The sequence below is a fragment of the Podarcis erhardii genome (assembly GCF_964252035.2).
Source record: "Podarcis erhardii genome assembly, chromosome: 7".
Taxonomy (NCBI): Eukaryota; Metazoa; Chordata; class Lepidosauria; order Squamata; family Lacertidae; genus Podarcis; species Podarcis erhardii.
The window spans coordinates 90,117,478-90,133,130 of record NC_138511.1 but is presented as its reverse complement, the minus strand read 5'-3'; the positions used below and the strand labels follow the sequence as shown (position 1 = coordinate 90,133,130).

Genomic DNA, 15,653 nt, shown 5'->3' with positions numbered 1-15,653 from the left:
GGGGGCATGATGGCCTTTGTCTCCCTGGCAGTATCCCAACAATCTCCCCTTTTTAAAAAAAAGATATCGGGGAGGGGGCGCAGAGAGCCTTCTGATCCCTGCTAAAATCCTCCTTAGCAGAACTGTAGAAGGCGCGCAGGAGCCCTGCCACCCTCTTTCCGCAGACCCATCAGATTGTAGAGTGGGAAGAAAGGGCTCCATGGGTCATCTAGTCCAACCCCCTGCAATGCAGGAGTTCCTTCGTCCGGTCGAGGTGGTGGGGGTCAGATTGGAGCCCCCATGCCTCCCGGCCAAAGACCAACAGGGGCCGGGGCCATCTTCCTTCCTAGTCTTTTTAGGACCCTCTCTGTCCCTGCGCCTCTTCCATCCTCCGGCCTCCCGGCTTCGGTTTAGCTCCGGGATGGCTTCTTCTCTGCCTGGGGGGCTGGACTTCCTTTTTCTCCTTCGCTCCAAAGTAGAAGGGAAAATGTACCAATCTCTATTATTGTATTTTAGTGTTTTGTTGGAAGCCGCCCAGAATGGTTGGGGAAACCCAGCCAGATGGGCGGGGTATAAATAATAAATAATAATAATTATTCCTATTATTATTATTATAGTTCTGGGTCATCCAGTGCATCTGCTGGGTCCAGGAACAGGCACATTTAGCATTTCTCCCCAGGGCTAGGAATAGATGTGTGGAACTCCCTGCCACAAGATGTGGCCAGGCGAAGGTCACTGGCTTAGGTACACACACACACACACACATATGAGTATTTGGGGTTTTTTAAAAGATATTTATTAAGATTTTATATAATAAAACAAGTATCACCATCAAACAAAACAAAAGAGAAAGACAATAAAAAAACCAACACAATCCAGCAAGACTAAAAAGCACAATATAAAACATAAGAAATAGAAAATAAGAAAAAACAGAAAACAAAGAAACTCTAGTTTTTTGCTTATTATCTTCATAACCCTCTTTCCTGACTTCCTCACATCTCCCTTTTCTGTGTTCCCCTTTACACAATCAAATTCAGCAAATCCTTACCCTCTTTCAAATCTTATTCAATATTATACATTTCCACCTATTATGTCTTCGATTTTTCCTTTCCTTTTAAATCCATTTTTTACATATTCTTTATAACTTAATCCCTTATATCATTTTGTTTAATTTCGACATAATCATATATATGAGTATTTGTATCCCACCCTCCTATTGTAAAAGCTATTAGGTTCATCATTGGGGGGGGGGTGTTATTATAACATTAAAACATTAAAAATAACTAAGAACGGATACATTCAATTACAGTATTCTTTGCTTCACAGAATGCGTTGACAGTTGCTTTTGGGGGCTGAATTAATCAAATGGGCAAATAATACAGCAATAAACATTTATGGATGGGTCACACAGCAGGGGCCGGCCACCCAGCCAGGAAAGGGTCTTTTTGATAGGATTGCTCTGATCACACTAACAGGTGGGTTGAGCTAAACTCCCCACCATTCTTTTTAACGGACATGTTATAATCTGTTCTCGAACCAAGCCATGTCTGGGTACAATTGCCGCTTTTCAGCTTACAAGGAAAATAACATTCAAAGCGATAGCATCCCTTCATTTTCTTTTTATAGAGCCCGGAGGTGTAAATAGAAGCAGAAGAGAAAGTGATTCAGCCGTCAAGATGGAAAACACCCACGATATTCTGGAGACCTGACAGTCTCCTCCACATTTGGGCTTAATTGAACCATAAAATCATAGAATTGTAGAGTTGGAAAGTAACCCAGGGGTCATGTAGTCCGAAGCCCTGCAATGCAGGAATCTCAGCTACAGCACCCATGACTGCAACTATCTCCAAGGCCTGTGAAAGTATATTTGTTCTTTTAATTGCCCTTGTTTCTGTACCAGTGGGAGGGGGCAACAGGCAGGATTTTGGCAGCCTTTCCCCATCCCTTCATATATTTGGGGAAGCTGCCCCTGTTGAATATCGGCTTGCCTGCATTATGCTTTATGCAGCCCTCCCCCAAGTCGCTGCCCTATGAGGTGAGGGGGCAGTGCCTCAGATGCTCTCTCCCTTCAGGCACTTAGTTTTCAAAAAACGAAGAGGCGACTTGCATGGGGGGGGGGGAAATAGAGTGGCAGAGTTGAAAGGGACACCGACGCTCATCTAGTCTGACCCCCTGCAGTGCAGGAAGCACAGCCAAGGCCTTCAATACCGGTCATGTGCAGGACGAAGAGGGTGTGCAGGAGAGGAGTCCCAGCTTGTGGCTACTCTCTGTCAATCTGCACATGTTCAGAGACACTCATTTCTAAGCACAAGAGTTCTCCCAGTACTGGCAGTCTAGGAGAAGTTTCCAGAGGTCTGTATCAGGACACCTGCGTTGCATACAGAAGATGCCCAAGCCAAGTCAAAAGGATCTGGGAGCGACTGAGCAGGGTATCTGCCTGGGCTCCAGAGGAGCTGCTGCTGGTCTGAGCATGCCGCATTGGGCTAAGGAAGAAACAGGCCGAGGCACTATAAAGCACCACACTATATGCACCCCCCAAGGCCTGGTTGAAGAGGCATGTTTTCATCTGGAGCCTAAAGGAATGGAATGAAGGCGCCAGGCAAACCTCCCCGGGGAGAGCGTTCCAAAGACAGGGAGCCACTGCAGAGGAGGCCCTGTTCTTGTGTTGCCACCCTCCGAGGGCAACAGAAGATGATCTTGGGGTCTGGGTATGGAGAGAAGCGATCCTTGAGGAATTGTGAGTCCTTTAAGGCTTTATAGGTCAAAAACAGCATTTTGAATTGGGCCGGGAAACTAACTGGCTTGATTAAGACCATGGGTAGGCAAACTAAGGCCCGGGGGCCAGATCCAGCCCAATCGCCTTTTAAATCTGGCCCGCGGACAGTCCGGGAATTAGCATGTGTTTACATGAGTAGAATGTGTCTTTTTATTTAAAATGCATCTCTGGGTTATTTGTGGGGCATGGGAATTCATTCATCCCCCCCCCCAAATATAGTCCGGCCCCCCACAAGGTCTGAGGGACAGTGGACCGGCCCCCTGCTGAAAAAGTTTGCTGACCGCCGATTAAGACTATGCTTTTTTCCGTTTTAGGGTCCCAGTTTACACAGACACAAGCTGCCACCTGGGTTATCCCTCAGTTACCAGGTCTTTCCAAACAAGATATGTATGAACAAAAAATTCCTTCCAGTAGCACCTGAAAGACCAACTAAGTTAGTTCTAGGTATGAGCTTTCGTGTGCATGCAGAAGTGTGCATCTGAAGAAGTGTGCATGCACACGAAAGCTCATACCTAGAACTAACTTAGTTGGTCTTTAAGGTGCTACTGGAAGGAATTTTTTGTTTTGACTATGGCAGACCAACACGGCTACCTATCTGTAACTGGAAGATATGTATGGTGTATATATCCTGGAATTCACCCTGTAAGGTAGACTGAACTGGGTAGCCTATTGCTGCGCAACTCAATAGGCTTAACAGACCTTTTCCTTTTTTGAAATATAAAAGGGGGTCACGAAGAGTCGGACACGACTAAGCGACTAAGCAACAACACTGCCTTGTTTTAATGCTCTCCTTGGTTGGTTTGTTTTTTTATAATAGATTTTTATTAGGATTTTTTTTAAAGGTTACAGAAAAAAAAATACAATTACAATCAAAAAAGAAAAAGAAAGAACAATGGTTATTTTAATGGTGCGGGCAGCTTCCAAAGTTTGCATTCTCCCCCCCCCCGTCCCCCGCTCTTTCCCCAGCGCGTGGCGCAGGAGGAAGCTGCACCTGTTGAATTCCTGCCTGCCGCTTGGCGTTCCAAGGCCCGTGATCGGAAATGACGGGCGCGGCGAACGCCAATCAACCTCCCTTTCGCCAATCCCCGCCAGCTCTGCTCTTGCGCTCGAAGGTCCGCCCCTTTCTCTTCCCCGGCAGCTGATTGGCTTATCCTGTCTACACGGGAACCAGGTCGGGCCGGCTTCGCTTCCTTTCCACTGCTCTTCCTCCAGGCGCGGTTTGTTTTTGCGGAAGGAGTGGTCCCTGGGCACGCAGACGGGAGAGGGCTGCCTGCTCCTCGGGGTGCAAAGAGCCAGGATTATCCCTGCCATGGAAAAGGTAGAGAAACCTGGTTTCTGCAAGAAAACAAACAAGCAGGCATCACTTTGCTTCTGGGCGGGTGGCAGAACCAAGCTTGAATTTGTTTTCTGTACTCTTAATTCTTAATTGTCACAGCAAGAAAGCAGCCTCGGGGTTTTTTTCCTTTCCAGGGTAGCGCTACTCCCAGGCCTCCGTCCCAAGGTGGTGGTGGTGTTTAGTCGTTTGGTCATGTCCGCCTCTTCGTGACCCCCTGGACCAGAACACACCAGGCACTCCTATCTTCCACTGCCTCCCGCAGTTTGGTCAAACTCATGTTTGTATCTTCGAGAACACTGTCCCACCATCCCGTCCTCTGTCGTCCCCTTCTCCTTGCGCCCTCCATCTTTCCCAGCATCAGGGTCTTTTCCAGGGAGTCTTCTCTTCTCCTGAGATGGCCAAAGTCTTGGAGCCTCAGCTTCAGGATCTGTCCTTCCAGTGAGCACTCAGGGCTGATTTCCTTCCGAATGGAGAGGTTTGATCTTCTTGCAGTCCATGGGACTCTCAAGAGTCTCCTCCAGCACCAGAATTCAAAAGCATCAATTCTTCGGCAATCAGCCTTCTTGATGGTCCAGCTCTCACTTCCATACATCACTACTGGGAAAACCATAGCTTTGACTATACGGACCTTTGTTGGCAAGGTGATGTCCCAAGGTATTTTAGTTTAAAACCTCTTCAACTTTTATTTCCGAAACTTGACCGCAGGGAGAGACCAGACATGGGACTTGTTAAAAGCAAGAGCACTTCCACCGACGGAACGGAAATCCAGTGCCTGGTGGATTTGAACCCGTTGCCCGAGGAACTGCTGGAGCTGATCCTGAGCTGGGTGCCTGCCCGGACCCTGGTGACCCGCTGCCGCCTGGTGTGCTGCAGGTGGAGGGACCTAATTGACAGGCCCACCGTCTGGAAACTTCAGTGGGAGAGGGACCCGCGCATGCACGATGCCGTTGAAGCTGCCCAACGGTGCCCCCGAATGGACTGCCGCCGAGTCGGGGTCCTGCGGCCCTTTGGGAGGAACCTGATCAAGAATCCCTGTGGGACAGGTGAGGGAGCTGATGGGTCAGGCAGGTGGGTCCCAGGGAGTCTAAAGTCCAGAACTTGTTGCTTCCAATGCTTGCACTCTAATCAGAGACACTGTTGGGACTGTGGTGGGAGGAAACGTACTCTGCACATTCCCAGAGGCAATTCGCAACGCTTTCCAAAGCATTATGGCTCTGAGTACTGGTGGTGCATTGTACTCATGGATGCTGGATTAGATGGGCCTTGGGCCTGATCCAGCGGCCAGGCTCTTAATAATAATAATAATAATAATAATAATAATAATAATAATAATAATAAATTTTATTTATATCCCGCCCTCCCCAGCCGAAGCCAGGCTCAGGGCGGCTCACAACAATAAAATAATAATACAACATTCTAAAATCATTTCATTAAAAATAATTCAACTCAAATTGATGGCAACCATTAGGCTAAAGTTCTGTGAAGATTGCCAAAGGAGGGAGTCAGGCTGCGCCCTGGCCAAAGGCCTGGTGGAACAGCTCTGTCTTGCAGGCCCTGCGGAAAGATGTCAAGTCCCCCAGGGCCCTAGTGTCTTGGGACAGAGCGTTCCACCAGGTCAGAGCCACAGCCGAAAAAGCCCTGGCTCTAGTTGAGGCCAGCCCAACCTCTCTGTGGCCCGGGACCTTCAGGATGTTTTTGTTTGAAGACCGTAAGGTCCTCTGTGGGGCATACCAGGAGAGGCGGTCCTGTAGGTACGAGGGTCTTAGGCCTTATAGGGCTTTAAAGGTTAAAACCAGCACCTTGAACCTGATCCTGTACTCCACTGGGAGCCAGTGCAGCTGGTATAGCACCGAGTGAATGTGATCCCGTGGCAAGGTCCCTGTAAGGAGTCTCGCCACGGCATTCTGCACCCGCTGGAGTTTCTGGGTCAGTCTCGAGGGCAGCCCCACGTAGAGCGAGTTACAATAATCCAGTCTGCATTCCTATGACACCCATTCTTACATTCCTATCTCAACTTGGGGCTCATTCACATTTACTTTTTACTCCAAGCTTTCTAGGCACAATTCTGCGTTTCCCCGGTTTGTTTCCAAGCCGTTCTGTTTGTTTGTTTTGCACTGCTACGTTCCCCAGGAAGGTCCGCTCTTTAATGCTGAATCGGAACAAACAGCAATTCAGGTCTTCCACGGATTGCCAAGAGTGTTTCTTTGTGGGGAAAGCAGCAGGGGGCGGAAACAAAAACGGACAGCATCCAAGAAAGAATGGACCTAGAAAGTGCAGTGGAAATTAGTGTGGATGAGCCCTCGCACTTTGCATGTGAAAACGACATCCCCACTGATATCCGTTATTGTGCCCACAGAACAGTTTCAACACTGGGTGATCCAGCATGGAGGGAATGGGTGGAGAGTGGAAGAGAACAGACAGCATGTGGAAGGCGCAGAGGCCCAGACTTGCTTTGCCTCATCATACGTGTGAGTCAATGTGGGAGACGTCACAATCCCAGTTTTTTGGGCAGCTCCATTTCCCTGTGGCCTGGGACATCCTTTTTAACTGCAGCTGGCCCCACAGCCAGTTTCTCCTCTCTGAGTTGCCACTTTTCCTTGCCTATTCCCTTATGGGTCACAAAGTCTCAGCTGCTTTGTGTTTCTGTAATTATGCTGTCTTTCTGGAAGACGCAAGGACCCCAAAGGGCTGTAAACATAGCATTAATGTCTTTGTTGTCCCCCACCCTGCCCAGGTGGTGTGTAAAATCACAGATGATTGATTTGCTGAAAGAAGGTTTTCCGGAGGAACTCATGGACACCTGCCAACCTGATGTTATTATCTGTGACTGGTGAGCTCTACTCTTCTTTTGATCTCCTGAGAATTAGCCTACTTATTATTATTATTATTATTATTATTATTATTATTAATTTATTTATACCCCACCCATCTGGCTGGGCTTCCCCAGCCACTCTGGGCGGCTTCCAACCAAATATTAAAATTCAGCAATACATCAAACATTAAAAGCTTCCCTAAACAGGGCTGCCTTCAGATATCTTCTAAAAGTTTGGTAGTTGTTGTTCTCTTTGACATCTGGTGGGAGGGTGTTCCACAGGGCGGGCGCCACCACCGAGAAGGCCCTCTGCCTGGTTCCCTGTAACTTGGCTTCTCGCAGGGAGGGAACCGCCAGAAGGCCCTCAGTGCTGGACCTCAGAGTCCGCGTAGAACTATGGTGGTGGAGACGCTCCTTCAGGTATGCTCCATTCCTTTCGCTGCCTTGGCTATACCCCATCCTCTCCGCCATCCCTTTCAGGTGGGGTGCCCGGGAAGACTGCGGCTGCAGATACAAAATCCGTGTGGCGCTCCTGGCAGCGGATTGGTCAGTAATTGCCGAATTCAACGCTAATCCGGATCCCATTCCGCAGTGGAACGACGCCCAGTATCAAAAGGTGTTCTTTGCTATCCGAGGCCTATTTTCCTTCCTTTTGGGATTAAAGATTGTAGGTGCCAAAAGGCTGCACGGGAATAGTATTGATCCAAATGCAGATGCAAAGCCAAAACCGGGGGGGGGGGGGAGGGGAGGAGTTAATTGTGCTCTAAAGAGGCATAGCAGTCTCATTTGTCAAAACAGCAAAAGTCTAAATACAAGTGTCAGGTAAGATTACTTTGGAGCTAATTATAATAAAGTCAGAGCATTCAGTTAAAACTGGGTGATCCAACAATTGCTCCTTAAAACAGACTTATTCTGAATTCTTGCTCCATTTGTTGCCAGATTTACCACTCTCCCCGAAGTGTGGCTGCTATATAGGGCACAGGGAACAAACCCATGATCTTGGCATTATTATCTTGTAATTTTAAATGGGAGCATTGAAGGGGACAGAACGGGCGAATTCACATCCCTTTCAGGAACGGGAGCCTCCACTGATTGCAGCCTCGTGTGGTCTGTTAAACGCTATAACCATCTGCAAGGCGATAAAACGCCTCAAGAGTGTCCACGTACCCTTAGTTTTAACACTAAACCTTAGCACTCAGATTGCTCGTACATAGTGTACATGGATGCTGAACACAAGTAAAATGGACAAGTAAATTACTACGTCAAAACATAAGGGCGATCATGTACTCCAAAGGTAGCCTTCTGTATCGTGATGAACTCTTATCTGCAAAGACACCAACAATAGTTTTTACTGTTTAATCCTGCTCTTGCAAAACTGTTTGAAATCCAAGGCTTCATCCAAACTACCTGTTAAACAGCCCACACACTGGTGTGACCATGCATGTATCGCCATGAAAAATCTCTTAACAGAGATGAAAGTTCGAAGTTAAAATATATGAGGAAAAATAAGTAAGGTTTAACCAATAAGATATGAATTTGCTGAATTAATTTTTAAGTGGAATACAAAAAAGGGAGACGTGAGGAAGTCAGGACAATAAGTTGATTAAAGTGGATAAAAGAAAAAAGAGGGGTTTTTATGTTTTTCTTTTTCTTTTCTATTTTTTCTATTCTATGATAATTGTTTGTATTTTTGTATTGTAGTGTTTTTGTATTTTTGAATTTTCTCCTCATGCTTTTTTCTATTGTTTTATAATTTCTTTGTTGTGAAAATTAATAAAATATTATATTAAAAAAAAAGAAAAAATCTCTTAACATAAGAGGAAGACCGGCTGTACGTAGAGCAACATTGGCCAACGTTGCCTTGGGAGGAAGCGCTGCAAGGCTTTAATTAAAGCAAAAAAAGATGCAGGACACAAGAAACGCGTGGCAAGCTTTCTAAGGTGATCTGCTTCCCAAGGGTGCTTCTCCTTGACTTTTTGCTCCTCTTTTCTGCCTCTGTAGGTGTCCTACGTGTTCAGGAGTTACGGCCCCGGCGTTCGCTACGTCCAGCTCTGGCACAAAGGGGTGGACACACAATTCTGGGCAGGGCATTACGGGGCTCGCATCACAAACTCTACGGTGCTGGTAAAACTCTCACCGGAGCCCCCGCGGTCTCCCACCAGGGTGTTTTTCTCGCTGCCGCCAAAACATATTCCACCCAGGTCACGTTCTTCCAGGTGGAGAAAAAGTCGTTGATGGCTTGCAAGGAGGAGTTTTGAGACACAGGAACCTAAACATTATATATATAGATAGATAGATATATATATAGAATTAAAGAAACCCTTTACTGTGAAATTAAATAATCTTTGTTTAACTAATGTTCTGGGGTTTTTTTTGCACTCTGAAAATAACTTAAGTTCACAAGACACCTTGAGAAAAGGCTGTTTTTAAAAATGTTTTATATTCTATTTTTTTTGTTTTCTATTTCTTCAATTTACTATAATAGTCTCACTCACTCAATAAATAAATATTTAAAAGATTTGGCTGGTTCCTTGAAACTCTGTGAATATTCCGCTTGCAGCAACCAGCATCTTCCTGGTCCTTGGCCCAACCGCTCTCTCTCTTAAGACAACCATGCTAGTCTTAAAATATTAAAATGTTTGTTCTTTGGGCACCCAGCCAAGCAGATCACTAATGGAAGAAAAGTGGAAATTGCTCGTTGACCGCAAACTTCTGTAGGAAGAGATGGCTGGAGGACACTGCACATGGGATATCTTCTCCCCCACCAGACCAGATGGGCCTTTCAAAGTCTTCTGCCTCCACTTCTGGGGCAGGATCCATCCAAGATCTAACTAGGAACCATGCCTGAGACAAAAAAAGGCCAGGGTGACCATACCCAATAACACAAAAAAATTACAGTAAACCACAACAGACCACCAGGACAACCAAAATCCATGAATCCACACCCTGTAAGACATGAGAGAATGCAGAGGGGAGGAAAGAAGATGGCGAACGTCCTTGGCTAGGGGTTCCCATATCTCAAAGAGCAGAAAATTAGGACACACTTGCCAACTTCTAGTTTTAACTGTGGATCGCTATTACGAGGCTGCTCATGAAAAAGAGGGCGTGCCTTGGAAACACAGGACAATATGGCAACCGTACAGCCTCCAGCCCACAGAAATTCCTTGTCAGGAGTGCATGCAGGAGCCAGGCCCTGTGGCCAGTAGGACTTTGCAGGACTGGGGCCTTCCTAAGTTTGTTTCGGAGAGGCAAGACGCGGCCGCACAGGTGAGGCCGATTGGTAACTCGCTGCACCTGGTGGCAAGAGCCGGGAAGGGATTTAAGGTCAGCATTTCCCTTTGGCTCTTTGCCACAGCAACATGTTCCCTGCCTTTCTGCGTTTGGCTCCTTGACTCCCTGCTTCCTGATCCTTGGACCCTTGACTTCGTGACTCCTTCCTTCCTGATCCTCGGACCCTTCACTTCGTGACTCCTTGCTTCTTGATCCTTGGACCCTTGATTTCGTGACTCCCTGCTTCTCAACCCTCGGACCCTTGACATCGTGACTCCTTGCTTCCTGATCCTTGGACCCTTAACTTCGTGACTCCCTGCTTCCTGACCCTCGGACCCCTGGCTTCCTGGCTTCTGGACCCCCGTTTCTGCTCCCACCCCGCCATCTTGCCCCCGGTCCCGACGTCCTCAGCCAAGACTTTGACTGCCCGTAAACCGGACCATGACATTCCTCCTAATTTCCACTTTTGCCAGAGTGGACCAGAGGACGTTCATTGAACAGGATGTGGCAGAGAGTAAGATCTCCTAAGGATGGGGTGGGATTCCTCAGTTTCAAAATAAAATATGAACAACCCTAGGGGGTGCAATGGAGGAAGGAGATGGGTTAAAGATATTGGATATAATATTCAGTTAGAATCCTGGAAAAGGTTGTGGAAGGGAGGTATTAATTTTGCTGCATGCAGTGCACTTAAAGAAAATGTTATGAAAATGATGCACAGATGGTACCTAACACCAGCTAAACTTGCTAAAATGTGCAAAACAAGAACCAATGAGTGCTCAAAATGAAGGGAAGGTATCTTCTACCACATAATGTGGACTTGTAAAGAGGTAAAGTACCAACAAAAGAAGAGTGGCAGATGAAGATGTTGGACTTTGCAGAACTGGTGAAGCTGACGGACAAAATCTGAAACCAGCATGATCAAGTATTCCAAAAGGACTGGAGTAAATTTATACGATATCTGACAGATTATCGTAAGCAAATTAACATCACTAGCAGGGCTGTCCGATGACTTGTAATGAGAAGTTTTCTTGACTTGTAATGGGAAGTTTTCTACCTTTCTATATTTATTTAAATTTTGAGCTATTTTGTAATGAGTGCAATTGGAATTGGAAAACGTACAAAATGCAATGATATAAAGGTTAATTTTGAAAGCCCTGAGGCGGGAGGGAAGGAAGTCGATAAGCTCTAAAGCTGTATTTTAATATTTTGTTGGAAGCCGCCCAGAGTAGCTGGGGAAGCCCAGCCAGAAGGACAGGGTATAAATAATAAATTATTATTATTAAATTATTATTATTACAGTATAAAGAGCCAGGGAGGCAAAGTGGATAATAATGATGTGAATGTATATTATTAAATGGAAAATAAATAAATAAAATTATCTATACACATACACACCATATTTTTCCATGTATAAGACCAGGGTTTTTTTTTTACCAAAAAATTAGGTTTAAAATTGGGGCTCATCTTATACACGGGTAGTGCTGAGGGGTGTTTTCTTAATTTGGAGTCCCCAAAAATGGGGGGAGCGTCATACATGGGGGGCATCTTATACACTGAAAAATATGGGGGTGTATGTATATGTATGTATGTATATATATATGTGTGTGTGTGTGTATACCGTATTTTCTGCTCTATAAGACTCACTTTTTCCCTCCTAAAAAGTAAGGGGAAATGTGTGTGCGTCTTATGGAGCGAATGCAGGCTGCGCAGCTATCCCAGAAGCCAGAACAGCAAGAGGGATCGCTGCTTTCGCTGCGCAGCGATCCCTCTTGCTGTTCTGGCTTCTGAGATTCAGGATATTTTTTTTCTTGTTTTCCTCCTCCAAAAACTAGGTGCGTCTTGGGGTGTGGTGCGTCTTATAGAGCGAAAAATACGGTGTGGGTGTGTGTGTGTGTGTGTGTGTGTGTGTGTGTGTGTGTATATATATAAATATATATATGAATGAAATGGAGGAGGGAGAACCTTCTCATGAACAAATTCCTGAGGGAAAGAGTGTTTTGTTTTGTTTTTATAATAATATTTATTAATTTTATAAAACAGAAATCAACATACATAACAACATGATCTTTCTCATTCACCACGTTTCATTCTCATCTTTGGACTTCCTCACCTCTCTTGTTCCTGCTTTCTAAACACATAGATTTTTCTAGCAAATTATTCACTTAGTTCAGTTTATATCATGTAATTATCCAATATTGAATCTCAAATCTTAGAATTTAAATCACTCTTTTTTTAAAAAACAAAAAAACAAAAAACCTAATTCTAGCATATTGTTCATCCAAAATTTGTCTTTTCTTTCAATCACGTTTAAATTTATATTCTTTGTTACTAAATTGTTGGAACCATCTTATTGCAGATCTTACATCTTTCTTAACATTCATACAATTTACAGTATTTTTGTAAATAGTCCTTAAATTTCTTCCAATCCTCCTCCACCAATTCTTCTCCCAGGTCTCGGATTCTGCCAGTCATCTCTGCCAATTCCATATAGTCCATCAGTTGCAACTGCCGAGTGTTTAAACATGTTATTTGGCTGCCATCTTCTAGAAATCGTTGCCTTGGAAAGGTTCCCCTCCAGGCCTTGAGGAGAGAGACGAAGGCAGCTCCGTAAAGGGAACCATTTTGAGCTTGGCTCCAGCTGGGGAGAAAAAAGCTGGAGGGTCTCTGCCCCCTTGGCTCAAACTGGAGCAAAAATTAAAATGATTATCATTAGTAGAAGTAGTATTATATTCTTCACCAGATTACCTCACCCCCTTCAGCTCCTTATTAGGTCTCTGAGGAAGGAAGGAAGGAGCGGACACAGAAAATCCCAACGTTTTTGAGGGAATCGCTTTGCAACGCCCTCCAAACAGAGGGATGTTCAGAAAAGAAAAATGCACAAGCTTATGGACCCAGTGCAGAGAGTAGGCTACGCCCGTCCGCAAAAACGAGGCCCAAATTAAAGGGTTTTTTTGGTGAAAAATCGACACTCTGCAGTGGTTTCGTGACCCAAATGCACAGACCTAAACCCTTTTGCTGGAACGTGAGGCGGGAGGATATCAAACATGGCAGATGGCCATCCAACTTCTGCTTAAAAACCTGCAGAGAAGGAGAGGCCACAACCTCCGAGGTCGTCCTCATGGACATAGACACTATTGAAAATGTACTCTGGAGATAATGGGTTTAAGGCTAAATTGGATCATGCCCTCAGAGACATGTTCAGATACCTGGAGGTTCCAGAAGTGTTAAATATAGATTATATTCGTTATCCTTTTATTACAGCAAATACTGTTCACCTTAGGTGATGCACTTCAGAGGGGTTGAGATAATTGTGCAATATTTCTTTAATGGGGGAGAGAAAATCCTTCAAAAGAAGGGTGGATTATCGTATTTTTCCATTATTGGCACAGGTATTGCACACCTATAGCCAAAGGTACTTTAATAAAAGTCGGGGAAGAGTTGGAAGGGTTTTTAATAATGACGTTTCATTCAGTCTAATGAAGTAGCTTAGGGAACAGGAGCTTTTTAAATTGACCCTGGGGTAAATGCAAATCCTTCTGTTCAAGTATTATATTCTTCTTCTTCTTTGATTTGTGTTTGTTTTAGGAAAAAAAACCCCAACATATTTATTTAAAACACCAGATACTTTAAAAAATAAAACTAGAATCTTTAAAACTTGATTTTTTTGCTTGTTCTTGCGGCAGCTCTCACGACCTGTAAAGGTTTCCAATGATTGTAAGTCTACAAGAAAAAATATTACATCTCAAACTGGTTCATCATCAGTTTCCGACTATACTCGTAGGCAAGGAACAAGGCGCCGTTGGCTGGGAAAGCTCGGATCATCGTAGGTTTCAGTCCTGAGTACAAGGCAAAAATACCTTCTTTCCGGAGCACGCTTGCAAACGTTACCATGAAGCCTGCCTGCTTTCCATGCATGGAAAGGACCTGAATTCTAGTTTTGATGCAGTCAATGGGATAGACAGCGATCCAGAGACACACGCCACCAAAACCGCCGCTGACCATCAGCGCCACAGGGCCTAATTCCTCTTTTGGCCTTCCAAATGCCAAAAACGTCCGGCTCAGCTCATAGCCTCCAAAGAACAAAAAATATCCCGGGATTTCGCGCAGCAAAGTGCTGGAGAAGCCGCGGTAGAATCCAAGGGGACCGTCCTTTTTCAGGACACCTTTCACTACCGACCCAACTGTGCTGCGTCCTCGCACGACCTCCCCGGATAAGCGCATTTCGTGCATGGCCTGCAGGCGACACTTCACAAGTTCGGTGGGGCAGAGGACCAAGGTGGCAAAGGCAGAGGCAAAGGAGCCGGCGACGGCGTTTTGAAGGTCGCTCAGCGTTGCTTTCTTCTCCAGCCCCACGATGCTCCTGACAACGCTTTGGCAGAAGCCGTAGCACATGAAGAGCACGGCGTTTTCGGCAATGTTGGCGACCAGAGCCGGGGTGGTGCCCTCGTAGAAGCCTCGAAGCCCCACTTGCTTGTAAATCTTCACGAAACAGTCCACAAACCCTCGGTACATGGCAGGGAACGTCTGCATTTTCACCTTGGCGGTATCAAATGGCTGGCCAGTAATCACACGGGCAGTGCCTCCTGCAGCCCCGGCCGTGAGGTCAATGGCAGCTTGGATGACAGGGTTGGTTTTCATGTTTCCCACTGGTTTTGTGGCGGCTCTAAATCACCAGGTTGGCTGCAGCCCACGAAGAGATGTGATGGGTAGCTCTCTCCAGCTACAACTCGCCAGCGACTCACCCTCATCCCCTGCCCGGGACCCCCTTATTCTTATTTGTTGTTATTATTATTATCTTCCTCTACCACAATTACTTTATTTCAGTCCTTCCTTTAGAGTACTTATGGTGGCTCACATAATAAACTATAAGCAATTGTGCAGTGGGTGTCCCCCCCCCCACAAATGCCCCATTGTGATGTTTGAGGCAGCTTTACTTGGTCAGAACAACTGCCGGCCGGTGGGGGAAAGTGGTGTCCACAAGCATATAAAGTACAAAGCCTTAGAGAAATGCAGGCTTACATTTTGTTTTGTTGTTTAGTCGTGTCCGACTCTTCGTGACCCCCCCAGACCAGAGCACGCCAGGCACTCCTGTCTTCCACTGCCTCCTGCAGTTTGGTCAAACTCATGTTTGTAGCTTCAAGAACACTGTCCCACCATCTCGTCCTCTGTTGTCCCCTTCTCCTTGTGCCCTCCATCTTTCCCAACATCAGGGTCTTTTCCAGGGAGTCTTCTCTTCTCATGAGGTGGCCAAAGTCTTGGAGCCTCAGCTTCAGGATCTGTCCTTCCAGGGAGCACTCAGGGCTGATTTCCTTCAGAATGGAGAGGTTGGATCTTCTTGCAGTCCATGGGACTCTCAAGAGTCTCCTCCAGCACCAGAATTCAAAAGCATCCATTCTTCGGCGATCAGCCTTCTTTATGGTCCAGCTCTCACTTCCATACATCACTACTGGGAAAACCATAGCTTGAACTATACGGATTAT

At 45.8% G+C, this 15,653-nt stretch overlaps 1 protein-coding gene and 1 pseudogene across 3 annotated transcripts in view; one reads left to right on the top strand and one right to left on the bottom strand.

The window, feature by feature from the left end:
• The first annotated feature begins 4,245 nt into the window (after positions 1-4,245).
• The window catches only part of FBXO27 (F-box protein 27), a 62,951-nt gene continuing 51,543 nt past the window's right edge, over positions 4,246-15,653 (top strand). The window contains exons 1-6 of one of the 2 annotated variants that reach the window (XM_081869480.1): positions 4,246-4,256; positions 4,746-5,134; positions 6,448-6,559; positions 6,826-6,921; positions 7,384-7,519; positions 8,905-9,130. In XM_081869480.1, the coding sequence (XP_081725606.1) occupies positions 4,810-5,134; positions 6,448-6,559; positions 6,826-6,921; positions 7,384-7,519; positions 8,905-9,130 (895 nt within the window). In that variant the 5' untranslated portion in view covers positions 4,246-4,256; positions 4,746-4,809. Of the gene's footprint in view, positions 4,257-4,742; positions 5,135-6,447; positions 6,560-6,825; positions 6,922-7,383; positions 7,520-8,904; positions 9,131-15,653 lie in introns of those variants that run through there. The other variant, XM_081869479.1, reaches the window with a different exon arrangement.
• On the bottom strand, positions 13,608-15,187 carry LOC309347517 (mitochondrial ornithine transporter 1 pseudogene; annotated as a pseudogene). The gene has a single exon. The product of its transcript is annotated as a mitochondrial ornithine transporter 1 pseudogene (transcript).